At 36.4% G+C, this 16,245-nt stretch overlaps 1 protein-coding gene across 4 annotated transcripts in view; it reads right to left on the bottom strand.

The window, feature by feature from the left end:
- The window catches only part of LOC114475555 (cell adhesion molecule 2-like), a 330,216-nt gene that overhangs the window by 86,796 nt on the left and 227,175 nt on the right, over window positions 1–16,245 (bottom strand). For 2 of the 4 annotated variants that reach the window (XM_028466471.1, XM_028466467.1), the window contains exon 3: window positions 1,153–1,227. The exons of the other annotated variants lie outside the window; for them this stretch is intronic. In XM_028466471.1, coding sequence (XP_028322272.1) covers window positions 1,153–1,227 — 75 coding nt within the window. The remainder of the gene's footprint in view (window positions 1–1,152; window positions 1,228–16,245) is intronic. 4 annotated transcript variants of the gene reach the window in all.

Genomic DNA, 16,245 nt, shown 5'->3' on the forward strand with positions numbered 1-16,245 from the left:
TTCCCCCTTATAGATGGCCCTTCAGGTACAGCCTCAGTCTCTGGAACCTTTATTTTGGCTGTCGCGGGCTGCAAAGGTTGATATAATAATTTAAAAACAACAACATATGAGTGTAATTACCAATGCCCAGTACTGCCGACCAGTCACGACTGTGGTGGATTAATTGTCGGCTAATATTGAAAACACAGGCGGCGTTCGACACACGGTGCCAACCTCAGACCTTCAGCTACCCAGGGAGGTCCAATTAAAAACTGTTCTGTGTGGATTCATGTGTGTGTGCTGTCGATGCGAGTAATGCTTCAGTCAGAGAGTGAAACAGACGGAGGAGCTGAGTTATATAATTCTATGTGACCTCTAAGCTTATTGTGCGTGTGTGTGTGTGTGTGTGTGTGTGTGTGAGAGAGAGAGAGAGAGAAAGAGAGGGGGCGAGTAAGCAAGTAAATAATAATAACCATGAATCTACCCTGGCCCCCATCCCCACAGGACAGGTTTTAAAGACTGTGTGAATGAAGGCTTAGGTAACAAAGATTATTCATCCGCAGCAAACTCTGACGTCTTAAACCCCCCAACCCCCACCCCCGCCCCAGGTAAGGATCAAGAGAAAGTAAAGAAAAAGAGAAACAGGAAAGAAGAAAAAATGAGGTAAAAGATTAAAGAATCGCCATCTTTTCCCCATTTGTGCGTCGCCGCTAATGGATTCTCTTGTTGCAAAATAGCACATAATACCATCCCTGTGTTGGCACTTCCCCATATTGCAGTTAATTATGGTGACAGTAAGACAAATAGACACTGGTGGATATTAGTCTCCTAGGTTAGCAGGTAGAAAGCCAAACGTCATCACACAGAAAGGTGGAGAAGGGGAAGAGAGGAGAGACGACGGAGGTGAAGGAGGCAAGAAGAGGCATAAAGAGCCGAGTCAAGGAGCACGGGTCATTTCCAGTGTTGATTAAGGCCTCCTCAGGTTAATCATGCATGCTAGAGTTAGAAAGGGAAGGAAGAGGAGGAAAAATGGATCGGAGCTATGGGAGGCTATATGTTTTATTCATGTACGTTTTTGCATGAGGCATGATCTGCCAGTGCTTTTACCGTCCTACTGCGCCTGCACGTGCCCTCTTTATTACTTCTTCTTCTTCTTCTCTTTAAATCACTTACTTTTCCTCTTAATTCTCTCTCCCTCACCCAGTGGGATGACACTCTGCACACTGGGATAGATTTCATCCCTTTGTGCTGGTCACAAAGACAAGTTAATGGTCTTGCCATCATACTCGATGGAAGCAATGACGTTGATTGAGGGACATTTTGTACAATATAATTTCAATTCATTACAGCAGAGATAGTGGTGATGTTGTTGAAGCCTGATTAAAGCATTAAACATGTAAATCTGACCAATATGAATGTTGAATACATTTGAGATTTTGCAACATAAAAAACAACACAAAAACTAAATAAAACAAGAGCACTCAGAGAGCGCCAAGTACCCTCCTTTTTCAGATATTCAGTTTTCTGAATCAGCGATCCTGATTATGGTACCATGAAATCTCTGCATTAATAACAATAAAGTAGGTCCAAATGTATTGGGCACTAGGGGCGTGCATTGCCATGAATCTGACGATACAATACGATTCCCAATTTGCATGTCACAATACGCTATATTCCGATATATCCTGTTACTAAACAATACGATATACATTACGATATCAATAGTTACAAATTTCAGTACAAAATGGTATGAAATACATTGTATTTCATTTTATTTAAAATTGCAAGAACAAGAAAATGGTAACTAACTGTAATTCAAGTACCAATATATATAAAAAATACATGCTTCAAATAGTTTAACGTTTGCTTCTACAACAGATTCAGATTCTGTAAAGTTCTTAAATACTTTTAAAAAAAAGTCACCACATACATTAATAAAAGTGCCCAGTGTGTTTTATGAAAATCAAGTGAAATCAAGCTTTTTTTCGCTGAAAACATGATTAAAAAAATCAATTTGGACGCGCAGTGAAATATTACAACATATCATATCATATTTTTTACTTTATTTATGTAAAGTCATTTATTTTACAATATAGAAAAAAAAAGGAATAAAACAAGAAGGCACGGATGGGCAAGAAAAAATAGGCAGAAGGAAGATGAATCATAATGAAAACGTGTACAATTTAAGAGAAAGTGCTGGATTCATAGTTTAGGAGCACTTCAGTCCATTTTGTTTTACTTGTCCATCATCTTTTATCGACATCAAAACCAGGCAGAGGCCTCTTCATATAAGTGTATGAAAAGCATAGAGAGAACATTGAATAGGACTATAGGAAACATCCCATACTCAAACAAACAACAATACACAATAGTTGCATTGGTAACATCCTGTTGTGAAGAGACGTCATTTATTCAAGGTGAGCTTTCCATTTCCTCAAGTATGTTGTGAATTTATCCCTGCGGTCAGTTTTTCCATGTCATATATTTCTTTAACAATTGCAATCCACTTCTCTTTTGATAGCAATCATCTTGTAATAGCTTTTTTACTGGCTACTAACATTATTTTAATCAAACATTTTCCCGTAACATTAATTGAGGGGGAAATATTACCAAGAAAAATTGAACAAAAATCATGATTAATCTCAAAGCCTACTATTGATTTTAGAGCTGGGCAAAAAAAATCAATTTTATCGATTAATCAAATTTGTAGATAAAAACTATTTTCGCAAATACAAGTTTTAAAAAAAATATATATATTTTTATTTATTTTTTTTAAAAATTTTTCCCATCACAGTTTTTTCGGACTTTTTCGCATTCCTATGTGAGCCCGCCCCCTCTGTTTACATGTGTTTACCCTTTGAGTAGGCTATAGGTGTGCCACAGGCATGTTTAATTTTTTATTCACACTATGCTGAGATGCTAAGGGAGGAGTTTATTATTTTTATGTTATAAAATATGTCATTATCTGATTTCTTAATCAGATAATTTAAGCTACTGTGAAGTTTCTGTTGCACTTTTGCTTAAACCCGAGTTAAAGCTTGTAATAGTTGAATGACAGAGTCTCATTTACTTTTTATTTAGGGATTGTTCTATGCATTTTAAATCTTGAGGACAATCACAGCAATAAAGTTGCACTTTGACAATATATTTGATGTCTGCAGTCATTTTTAAGTGCATGAAAAAAAAAAATCAAAAAATCAAAAGGAATAATACAAATGAAGAAGAAGCTTATTAATTTAAATTCTGGTTCTATAGTAAACAATGCAAAACTGCACAATAGTTCTTTTTCTTTTTAAAAGTGCAACTGAAAATGTATTTTGTGCCTTAACAATTGGTCATTTCAAAGTATTTACGTCAGATATTTGTTTGGACCAGCAGAGGGCGCTGGTAACCCAGTGGTTGGTTGGCATGCAGAATTCTTGCAGTGAAGAAGAGATGCTATGCTAGCAGACAGAGCTAATAGAAAAACGTGACTCTTACAGATATTCACGTAATATTACAGATATTCTTTCGGTGCTAAAGGGGTGAAGAATCATTTATGAACATGTTTATGAGTAGAAGGCAGCCAGAAAGAAACTACTAGCAGATTCCGCCCGCCGCCAACACTTCTGGACAAGAGAAGGATAAATATATATAGCGCCCTCTGCTGTTTAAAAAAAGTACTGCGATTCAATTTTCACAGCATCGATGTGAGTCGTGATACCTATGAATCGATTTTAAACTGCCTTACAATTAATCATTACATCCCTATTAAAATGTATGTAACCAATTGGTTAATAATAAATGGGTCAGTTACTCTCATCACATGATCAAGCCTTTTCTAACATTCCACACAACAAAGTAAGTAATCATTATTTTTTATTAAAAAGTAATAAAAGTATGTATGATTCATGCTGATATCGTATCAAATCAATATCGATGTTGGCCGACACGCAAAGCTGCAATATCGGGACATCCCTAGTTGTGATACCTTTTGAGAGCCACTGCTTGAAACGTTCAGCCATCTGGGCAGGTTTAAAATCTTTATCATGTGTCACCCATTGTAATATTTTGATGTGATTTTACAGTTTGTATTTACAACATTCTGAAACCAAATGTTTATGGGTGTTTTTGTTCAACCACCTAAACTGTGCTTAAGCAATAAGTATAGATTTCTGTGTCTGAGCAAGCTCTGAAGGAGAATATCCAGTTCACTTAATTCTAGATATTTCCATTTAGCATTGAAATCAGATATGAGATGTGCAGATTTGTAATAGTTCACTATGTTTGGCAGAGATAATCCTCCTTTTTTGGGCAGTTACAATGTTTTATTTCTGACCCTTGATTTAAAGCCTTTCCATATGAACCCAGATAGCATTCTCTTCCACTCTATCAGATGTTTTTCAGGTATTTCTATTGGCATTGACAGAAAAAGAAAAGGCAGCCGTGGCAGAATGTACATTTTGACTATTTGATTATGTAAGTCCAGTGGTAATAAACTCCAGTTATTCAAGTCTGTCTTTATCTTTTTGGTAATTGGCAGATAGTTAGTTGCCTAGGTGATGGATAGATCCTTAGGAATTTTGATTCCTCAATAATTAATGATGTTATTCACCCATTTAAAATTGCAAAGGTTATCTATTCGTATTGAGTGGATATATTTAGATGAAATAACTTGTGTTTTATGAATGTTTAATTTATAACCCGAGTAATAACCACATGTTTTCAGGGAGGACATTAGTTTTGCTAGACTCAAATTTGGCAGCGAAAGAGTGATCAATACGTCATCTGCATAAAAGCAGGTCTTAAACTCAGTGTCTTTAATCCAAATTCCTCTTATGTCCTGGTGTTCTCTAACAGCCTGAGCCAGAGCTTCGATAAATAGTGGGAGTTGGACTTAAGGGACACTTCTGCCGACGGCATCTTTTAAGTGGCACAGGGTTGGTTAGAGTAGCGTTTATTTTGATTCTGGCCGACGGGGAATAATATACGTTTTTTAGATATGAGATGACTTTAGAATTAAAGCCAAAACTTTGTATATTAAAATTATATTAAACTGATCCAGAATCAGTATATTGATCTGGATCCATTTTCCACTGAGTAAGCTCTATCTTTGGTTACAATTTTATCAATATCTGTTGAGTACTTCCGACTTAATCCTGCAAACAGTCAAACAAACAAATAAATAAATGGCGGTGAAAATATGACCTCAATGGTAAGTTATTGTGGTCCATACACCCATTTCTGCCACTTCTCCATCAAAGTGGAATGCCTGTTCTGCAAATTTGTTACCGTTCAAAACATTTTAAGCACTTATAAACCCTTCCCACCACTTTTCCACCTCATGTTGCATATGTTGACCCATTATTGTCACATTTAACCTCTTTTAACCACATTTCATGCATATTTTTTTTTTGCCAATTTAACCTCATTCACCATTTTTCATGTCCATTATTTACTATTTTTTCTCTCCGTTTTTGGCCACTCTAATTTGCAGCTTTTAACCATTTTCTATTGTTTTTAAAATCCCATTTCACAACGTCACTTTTTAACCCATTCTATTTCTGATTAAAACAAGGATTTGTATCTTTAAGATGACTTTATATATGATGCAAATAACTAAGTTCCTGGACAACAGTGGATATTATTCAGATAAATAAATAAATGGGGTTATCACAAATTCATAGAACAATGGACCATCATTTTGCTGACTTTATGGATGGACCCCAAAGAGCTCTCCCATTTATCCCCCTTATAGATGGTCCTGCCTCCACATGACTGTGCATGCTACAGTGGGAGATCCCCGCTCTCTGGCACCTTTATTTTGGCGGTCGATGGCTGAAAAGGTTGAGAACCCCTGCTTTGAATAATTTAAATAACACTGTTGATTCATGTAGAAATGTCAATTGAGTCCAAAGCATTAAAATACAGAATGCAAAAACGAAGGCAATTTCTATTATTGAAGTAGCTGTTTCTACATTACAATCATTTGCATGACATAAGAATGGATACAGGCCAGAATATCAATCCTTTGTTCCCCCATTTATGCCCACCTCTCTTCTCTGGAGCCGTGCTACAGAGGTGTGGGCATCCCTGTGTCTAAGCCCCGAGTTGGTGTCTGGCGCTACACTTCCAGTGGGACCGAGGAGGCCAAAGGCGGCACAATGATGGTTATATTAGCACAGTGCACCTAATTGGCCTGCAGAGTAGGTTCCACTATTCTCCCCCTCTGGCCACCCAGACCTGATTTAAATGTATCTCCTGAGAGAAGGAGACAGCTGTTCTCTCCTGATTTCCATGTCTAAATTTAGGTCCTTCTCTGCGGCCGACTTCACTCTTTCTCCTACTTTCAGTTTCTACTTCTGTCTATTCCAGTTCAGAGCCATTCCGCCGAATTCCCAGCACTTCATTCTTCTTTGTCCCCATCACGTATCCTCCTCTAATTAATCCCTGAAGGGTGGCATATTCACTTCCTTTGTCTCTCATTTTCATATTCTCTCTGTCTCTTGGTGCTCCTCAGTCCTTAAAGTTTATCTTGATCCGTCTCCCTTTTTCTTAAGCTTGTATTTCTTCTGTATAGTGCGGTCACTTTAATTGGCCTGCACAGATACAGACAAGATAGGGCTAATCCAAGTCAGTCATGCTTATTTCTAGGACATCATGGAGAAAGGACATTAGCGTTTGTTTAATTTAGCTTGAATAACACAGTTTGAACCATGGTGCACATTTTACAAGCACTTTAAACCTCATAATCGTGAATTGGCAGCAATTTGTAGCTTCCTTTTTCCAAGTCAATTGGTCACTTAGTTAGTTTTTGGGTTTGGACTTAATATTTTCACAGGTGTTATTAGTGGATTTAACCAAAGATTTACAAAATGGAAGATTCCATTTTGGAGGGAATCCAGATCGATATACTGATTTTAGATCAGTTTGAAGAACTCGTCATAGGCTAAACTTAATTTCATTTGTATAGCGCATTTCATACACAAGGCAAGTCAATGTTCATGATCAAAAAGTGCAACAGAAAACATTCAACAGCTTAAAAATCAATAAGAACATTCGAATCAGCAGCAAAAAGCAATTAAAATCATTAACAAAAACATTTTAAATCATCCATTTTATGAAGTTTCATCCAGATTGCGCATTTCATCCTGATTTTTTGAAGAAAATGGGCGTGTCCAATCCATATATTTGAACCTACTGTATATTTGAAATTCCTTCCAATCCTTTAAAGCCTCAGTGTCATACTCAAGGCCCGGGGACCAAATCCGGCCCTTTTGAGCATCTAATTCGGCCCGCAGGAGAAGGTAAAAATGACAGAAAAAACATTTATCATTGTGTAAATTACAAAATAATTCACTTGTAGATATATTAACTCCTCCAAATACGCATGGATACAAATTTACAAATTACCCACACTTGTATTACACGATGACAATCATTTTTAATCTGGGGGAAAAAAACTTGCACATTTCCTCAAATGATTCTACTAAATTAAAAAACATAATATCAAGGAAATGATAGTGAATTTAAGTTTAAGGTCACTTAATGCTTGGATATTTACGTCTCATATACTTTATATGTAATTTATACCTGGAAGTGCAAATTAGGGCACATTCATGTTGAAATTGCTCTTATTCCTGCTAAAATCTGTAGCCCACTTGAGATCAAACTGGTCCGTATGTGAACTAAAATGAGTTTGACACCCCTGCTTTAAGGTATAAATTATCATTATACCACGATCAGGATCTGATCCAGATAACTGCCAAAATCGGGAAAAGAGGAGATTTGGCGCTTGGCGGAGGTTTGCGCTAACTGAGTGCTCTTGTTTATCTTTATTTTGTAAGTTCTTGTTTTTTATTTTTTTTATTTAATAATTAAACGATTATACTTCTTCTTTACTTCTTGTATTTGGCCACGCCAGAGATTTAAAAAGTACCGTCCTTCAGATCATGAGGGATTAATTAATAAAGAACAAAGAATTAAATTAAGACATTTTTAACAAAAAAAAGACAATTTAACAAATGCCAAAAACACCCTGCTGTTGTTAATTAGCTGATTTATAGCTGATACCACTGTCATGGCAAATACATTTGGATTCCTAATGACATGTCACAGTATTAAGATAGATACAACTAGATAACTAATTATGGTCTTTCATTTTCTTGAAAGATCATTTAATTTTACACTCACTTTACGGTTTCTTTAGGGGTTGACGCAATATTTCTAAGCTGACTAAATTTGCAAAGCAGGTCACAGAGATAAACAAACTGAAGACTGTAAACCCTTTGAATACTTGGTACATAACCTGTTTAATAAACAAGTGAGTTCAATATTTAGTTCTTCTCGCATTTCTCCTTGCCTTTAAACAAAGCTTTCAACGATGCACTATTCAACCCAAGGTTGGTCTAGACTTGACATTATATAAGCACATATAAATATAAAACATCCTACATTCAACGAATGCATACAACTTGAAACGAATTATAAGAGTACCCTTGATGCTTTCCGTCTGTTTTTCCAAATGACCTTTCAAGCAAGAGCAACTAAGTCAACTAACCTTTTCTATTTAAGCATTCAAGAGGAAAAAGAGAGAATGCAGGCAGACAGACGGACAGCCTGGAGCTACTGACCTTTCCAACAGCACTGAAGCTCATCTGAGCTCCATAGCTATGATGTATGGCTGGGAATAGAGGATTACAAAATGGATAGAGGCAGTTCACAGATTTGATTAGTAGAGTCACCTTTAAAGCCAGTTGAGCACAACTGATAATTGCAGATTTGGGATCACAACACTGTCAGTTTAAAGGAAAATTGCAGTTTATTATGATGTAAACCAGTGATCCCCAACTGTCGGTCTGACGCCGAACGGCTTCTGACCTGCCATTCCTTCAGGGGGGGTGTGGCTCGTGTGCTTCTGATACATGATATGTGTGGGTATCTGCGCTATTGTATGTCTGAGGATTCTCACGCCTTTACAATTTTATTCTTTCCTTTTGGACCCGTACTTGTCCGCAGCCTGGTGGTTGGGAACCACAGAAGAAACTTTTCATGATGCTTTTAACAATTTCTGCTGGGTACAAACATGAACCATTATTCCTTTAAAAGGATCCTGAACTGTTTTTACAAAATATTTTAAACGTACTTATTAGAAGATCTATGCATAAAAAAATGCATTACTTTGCACCATATTCGTTTTATTAATATAAAAAATGGGACTAGTTTACAGTTTTAGAGCCCGTGTTCCACCATTTTGAAATTATGTGATTTGTGATGTCACACGCTCCCATTTGCCTGTAAACATCAATTGGAGTGAAGCATTCAGCTTGCTTTTCAGATCATTTAGCAAAGTTTTTCCATCAAAATTTCTTCTTGTGCTGCTTTTGGTCACTTCAAATAATCAGAAAAAGTAAAAGAAACCGATGTAAACCTCTTTCGTTTACTGAAAGAAAGTAAAAACAATTGTGACCCGAAGAAATCTGTGACCGCCGAGGGTGACTGTTCCAACTCTGCGGTTTCATAGTAGACAATGAAGCAGAGAAAAAGAGCTCTCCTAAGGGGCCTTTACTTAAAATGAATCGAATATGGTGCAAAATTTTGCGTTTTGTTCGACATCGATCTTCTAATAAGTACATTTCAAAAGTTTCTAAGACACATTTGTAAAAACAATGGAGGATGCCTTTAAAAACTAACAACATGTTGGTTTAGCAAACAGAAGTGTTTGATTGAAACCTGTTAAATGTGTGTTGACTGTTGGGTTTGTTAATGCCGCAAAAATGAAACTGATTTTACAGGAATAACTAGCAAGCACACAAATCGTTTTGGGAATATTAGCAAGAGTCACATTCAATCAGAAAAAAAACAACTGAAATCAGAAAAACATGTCATTTTTACACATTTAAAAATGCTTTAAAATCATACATTTTACCAATATTAATGTATATATCATGTATTTTTTCAGTTCTTACATGTACATGAGTCTTGATGTTTTTATGGACCCAAGGAAGATTAGCAACCACCACAGTGGAAGCTAACAGGGATCCAATGAACAAATAAACAAATACTGATGCCATTACATAAACATTTTTCTCTTTTTTTAATTACAAAATTGGGGGAAAATTAAAAAGATTTGTGAGAATTATGAAGAAATATGCCTTTTTATCACTGTTTTAGAATCAGTAGTAGGTGTAGGTGTAACGTACTTTTTATTAAGAAAATTTAATAAAACTTCAACTAATTCAATTCAACGACTCTTTTAAAAAGTAAACATCAAAAAAATGGCCTTGGCTACGGGTACATTAAACATATCTGTAGACTGCCACTCTATGGATACGCAGCGCCCCTCATTGGCCAGTTTAGGTCACGTGATAGGTGCACCACGTGACTTAAAGTTCGGTCATTTAAATTTTAGCTCATATTATTTTTTAGCTATCCCGCTAACCCTTTTATTTTAGCCATAACCCTAACCCTACTGTAACTCTATCCCTAACCCTAAAATGTTTGTTTGTTCGACATCTATTTTTAAAGGTGAAATTTGCCGTGTTAAATCTGTCACAGTGGTAACACAGGCACATTGCGCTTACGGGAGGTTCTTGACATCCACTCATCCCCCTGGCCCCCCCTGGCATATACAAAGTAGTGGGCCCCATTCATATACTGTTATGTATCAATGACTTGGTACCACCAACTGTCGTAATATTTGACTCACAAATAAAGTAGAAAACAACTTTAATGGAAATTGCCTCAAAAAGGGTCCCTAATCAAAATGTGCAAGGCATAATCTTAATCTACGTTGCATTACCTTTGAAACAATATGTCACATGACTATGTTCCCATAAATTTGGAAATTACCAGAAATAGGAGGTGGGCCCCCGGGCCCCGTACCCCATTTCAAAAAAAGGGCTCCGAGCATCTCATCATATTCATTCATATAGTATTCATAGTAGGAGTAGTCATTTGAAAAATGGGGTCCCTTCTGGAACCTCCGTGACGGGGTAATGGGTCCCATTTATATATTGGTATGTGCCAATGATTCGATACCACCAACCGTCGTAATATTCGACTTGCAAATAAATGAGGAATCAACTTTCGTTTTTTTTAATTTTTTTTATTTTGGGACCCCTTGGGCCCCAAATCGAAAATCGGAATCCGATATTCGATTATTATTATTATCCATAGATAATACCTAGCATATTTCAGCCCGATCCGTTCACGAATACCAGAGGAGTAGTGATTTTAATTAGTGTACACAACAACAACAACAACAACAACAAAGTGAGTGGCATTATGAGTCCGGTAGCCCGGCTTAAAAACACCCTTTTAATGGGAATACATCTCCAGCAGAACCAGGGAAACCAACTATTCTGTTGGTCAGTTTTCATGATTTTTGGATTACACTGATTAATTCTTATTTTGTGACCAATTCATGACAATTGAATGAAAACATGTTTATATATTTAAAAGACTAATCTAAAATGTGGATTTACGACATAATGTTTAGCCTAAAGTGGAGCCACACTGTGGTACACTGACAGCTTAAAGCATCATCTAAAGTGGATTACTGTTAAAACTGCTTTCCACTCAGGGTGTTGTGAATGAGATGCAGAAGATTACATGGTACATGACAGCTTTGCCATGGCCCGTTAGTGTCTATAAGGTTACACAGGTGGCGTCGCAGCTGGGTGCGGCAGCTTTTCAGACTGACTGATTCTCAGATTGTCAGAGGCTGCAGGGACACAGAGAGCGTGATTGGAAAGACGCTATAAGGTCAAGAGTTCCATCATGTCAAGAACTGGTGTGAATTCATCATCGAAGCGTGTAACCTGTCACCGTGTCCTTGCCAGAGAAAACATCTCCACTAGTTTGGAGCATCAAGTAAATATTAGCAAATGAAACAAGCCAGACTTGGCAGGATGGTTTGATATTACCAAACCTAAAACGTTGTTTTTTTTGCAACTTCCTGGAAAAAAAGATGCATAAAAGACAAGTGCATTGTCACTCCCTGCAATCACCCCTCCCCCCCAACTGTGACAATTTTCACACAAACTCCTTCCTTTTTTCTCAAGAACATGTTGCACATACAGATCCGTTTACTCCTTTTTTTTTTAGCTATGACCCTATTCACACCTCCTATAAACATGTATCCCAATTCAACGTTGCATTTCGAATGGGACTCATCAACATTTTCTAACACCATTACAATTGGGAAGAAAAGTGAGTTTCCGATATTTCGCGGAGAGACTAAACTGCGTGTTCCTGTGAAAAGCATGTAAGCGTTTGACAGGATTATATAAATGTTTGCTTTCAGAGGAAGACACACAATCAAAGAGATTTACAATGCCTAGGTGTGAAAAGAGCATTTACGTTCTTATTATAAAACACAAAAAAAGGCACAAAGAAAAGAAACACTGCAAAGGATTCAATATTAAAACAACTGGCAACGTTTACAGACAACTGTTTGTGCAAACTATAGACAGTGGAAATAATTCACTAAATGGGAAAATAGCAGTGCACAAAAAGTGCACTTTTAATAAGCTGATAAATAGCCTATTTCAGTTTATTTGTTAGCTGCAATAATTTGCTTACTCAATTTTGTTTATACTTTATTCAACAGTGCAACAATGCTAATTCTTGCAATTTTTCAACAGGTCTGAAAATTTGTATTAGGAGCGTACTGTATGTATAGAAAAATCAGGAGGCATTAAGTTATCAATACCACATAAATAGTCATGTACGCCAGAGATGGGCAACTTTTCTGACTGTCTGATCTAAGGGCCATTTAGAATACGGACCCATCTGAACATCAATACAGGAAAGAACAAAGAGTTTTTATAATTGTTTGTTCTCATTTTTTGTGTAGTTTTGTTGTCGTTTTCTGAGTTTTTAGTCATTTTGTGGGTTTTTGGATTCATTGTGTGTATTTATCTGTTGCCAATTATGGCCAAATGAGTATGTGTTTGCAGGTTGGATGTACAAAGAGGTGTACATACTCTGTACTATGTAGTAGTGTTGTGGTAGTCGAGACCGGTCTCAAGACCAAATTTTAAAGTTCTTGGTCTCGTCTCGGACTCTGAAGCATTTTGACTCGGTCTTGTCTCGGACTCGGGATTTTCCTGCTATTTTTAAACTTTTTATAATGTAATTTTATGCATTTTTATTGTTGCTTTTCGTATTTTTGTTGCATTTTGCTGTCGTTTTGTGTGTTTTCTGAGTTTTTTTTTGTATTGTGTTGGGCTTCATACTACTTCCAATTCCATGAATGACAATTTTTGATGGATTTGTCTTGGTGGCCATACAGAATTGGGCCGAGGGCCATAGGTGGCCCCCTGGCCACCAGTTGCTTATGTCTGTTGTAGGCCAACTAGTGAATGTTTGAAAAGGATTAGGTTAAAAACTAATGTTGGGAATTTCTCCTTACATTTTGTGTATTTTATGAGTCATTTGTTAGTTATTGTGTGTTGTGTTTGCATTTTGTTTATTTTTTTAAAATGTTTGTTGTCAATCTGTGCACAATGTGTGTAATTGTGTTGTTTTGTGTGCAGATGGTTGTTTTGTGTTTCTGATGTCCCTTTGTATGTTTTATTAGTCTGTTTTTGTGTATTTTTGGAAACTTTTTTTGCGTTTTTGTTGTGGCTTTGTGTAATATTTGAAAAAAAAAAAAAATAACGTGTTTTTGTTGTTGCTTTGTGTATTTCTGTTGACATTCTTTGCATTTTTTGGTCATCTTGCGAGTTACTTTGTGTATCATGTTGGGCTTCATATTACTTCCAATTTCTTGAATCACAATTTTTTGGTGGATTTGTCTTGCAGGGGCAGCAAATAATTAGGCCGAAGGCGAGATGTGGCCCCCGGACCACCAGTTGCCCATGTCTAATGTAGGCCTACTTGTGAATTAAGTTCAAAACATTTGTATAAATCATACATTGATGACATTTACTTCAATTTCAACTCATTTTGCTTATTGTGAATAAACATTTTAAAGCCTTTTGTTTCGCTTCTGGTTTGTTTTCAGCTGGATACTTTGTGTGTGTGGGTGTGTGTGTGTGTGTGTGTGTGTGTGTGTGTCTAAATTTACTCTTTTGACAGCGATAGGATTCCTGCTGTGATCAAATTGAAAGTAACCCCTGCAGAGGGTGGAGCCGTGCTTGTATTCCATGCTGGCATACAACCACCTCAGGACAGTTGTTTCTGATCTGGAGATATGAATTTAATTATCCTACACCAGAAAGGCTGGCTATGGCAGCGCTGGTGTCATTTCCATACAGTAATTAGACTGGGCAGCTGTTGGTGCTGCCATCACAAACTCCACATCAAAGTTAGCCCTGAGAGTCGCTTCTGCACAATATCACCCAGCGTACACTTCTTAGCAGTGCTCGTAGGTGTTGCTGAAGTGCAGCGTGGGAAAGTGATCGTTTGACGTGTGACGATGCCTTCAAGAGTCTGAGTGATGTGGGATTTTTGGAATTTTTTATTTTTATTTTTAAAGCTGATATCCGATTAATTGGCCGATAAATGATAATATATATTTTAATTATAAATGACTTATTATTATAATTGTGATCATTAATTAGCAATTAATACATAGGTATAATTACGCTTTTTCTTTAACTGTAAATTATGTTCAGTGTGACATTCATTGTCAACATGTTTATTAATGTGATAGTCAAACATTTTACCAGTTTTAAGGATAAACATTTTCAATTCAATTCAACTCAACTTTATTTGTATAGCGCAAAAATTACAACAAAGTCATCTCAATGTCAAGTCATCTCAAATATAAAATTCATAATAATAAAGAAAAAAAAAAAAAACAGGTTTCTGTCACTTTTTAAATAATAATTCAATATTATTATATAAAAGAGCCTTTCAGGCCACCCAAGGACACTACAATAAAAACAGAATAAACAAATACATGAAGAAAAAAACAGTGCAATACATTATAAAACAAAATAATACAAAAAAAGACATAAGAGCAATGTAGGATAATTTATGTAATGAGATGAAACATTGAATTACAGAGAATATGTAGATTGTTAGAAATGGGTTTTTGATTTTTTTACTACAAATTTCGGATTTCTGTTAATATCATTACACATATATATATATATACTGTCCATGAGCACACCCAAAATATTATTCAACACAAACAAAAAAAGCAAAACCCTAGTAAATTAAAATAAGGAACTTTGATTAGTCAACATAAGGACTGTAAACCTATTGATAAAGAAAAAAAGACAAACTTGTGCAAACTATTTCTGGAATAAAATAAACAAATTAAAACAAAGTTGCTCTAATTTCAAAGACTAAACATGGATAAATAAAAAAAAAACTGTAAACAATCCAGCAGTGACTTCTCTCAATTACTGCTGAATGGAGAGTGGCAGCTTATAAAGCAGAATTTCCAAGTAGAAAAAAAACGCCAGTTTCGAAATAAAACCCAACAGATTAATTGGTCAGCTATTGACCGATGTCGATTAATCGTTGATGGCTATAATTGCGCCAATTAATCTGTCGTGCGCTAATGCCTTCTGGTGTTTTCAAACCAAAAAGTGACACCAAAAATACGACACAAACAGCAGATGTCGTTAGTTAAAGTTTCGCTTGGTTTCGAAAGCAAACTTTGCTGCTCGTTTACAAAAGGGCCAATTCTATTTTTAACATGTTTTCTTTATTCTTTGAAACGACATGCACTAATTTTCAATTGGCCACCAGATGTGCTCCAGACGCCCCTGTTGTTTGCCAGGCCCGCCTGCCCTTGATTGAACCACATCAATTCAAAGGGCAGAGATATAAACATGTGCCCAATTCTCTGCAGTAAGCTGTCTGAGTTCAAGCCTGCTTGGCCCAGAAAAGGCCAGGGATCTCACTATCCTCTCCCTGAGCCAAGGTCAGACATCTCATGGTTTTATGGCACCAGGTAAACCTGGCATTCATAAATACTTCATACACAGCTTTCCTCCAGCTGGCAATGGTAAGCAGAACAAGCTGATAGCAAAGGGGAGTCCGGCAAGGTTAGAATAAGGAATTACAGCGTGTAATTTACAGCCCAAATGGAGAAAAAGGAGGACAAAAGCTAAAATATTGAAAGAAAATCCATGTTACCTGAGAAGACCTGTGCCCAACATGGCAGAAACCCTTAAAATGCAAAAAGTAACCAACACAGAACCCATTTGTATTCAAGCAATACACACAAGTACTTCTCTCCATATGCTTTTGTTTGCATATTTGTGTATATGCTCTATGTAATTATGGATAATGTGTGGGTTGTGAGTTGAGTCGAGCATACAT

The sequence above is a fragment of the Gouania willdenowi genome, chromosome 14 (genome assembly GCF_900634775.1).
Source record: "Gouania willdenowi chromosome 14, fGouWil2.1, whole genome shotgun sequence".
In the NCBI taxonomy this organism is placed as follows: domain Eukaryota; kingdom Metazoa; phylum Chordata; class Actinopteri; order Blenniiformes; family Gobiesocidae; genus Gouania; species Gouania willdenowi.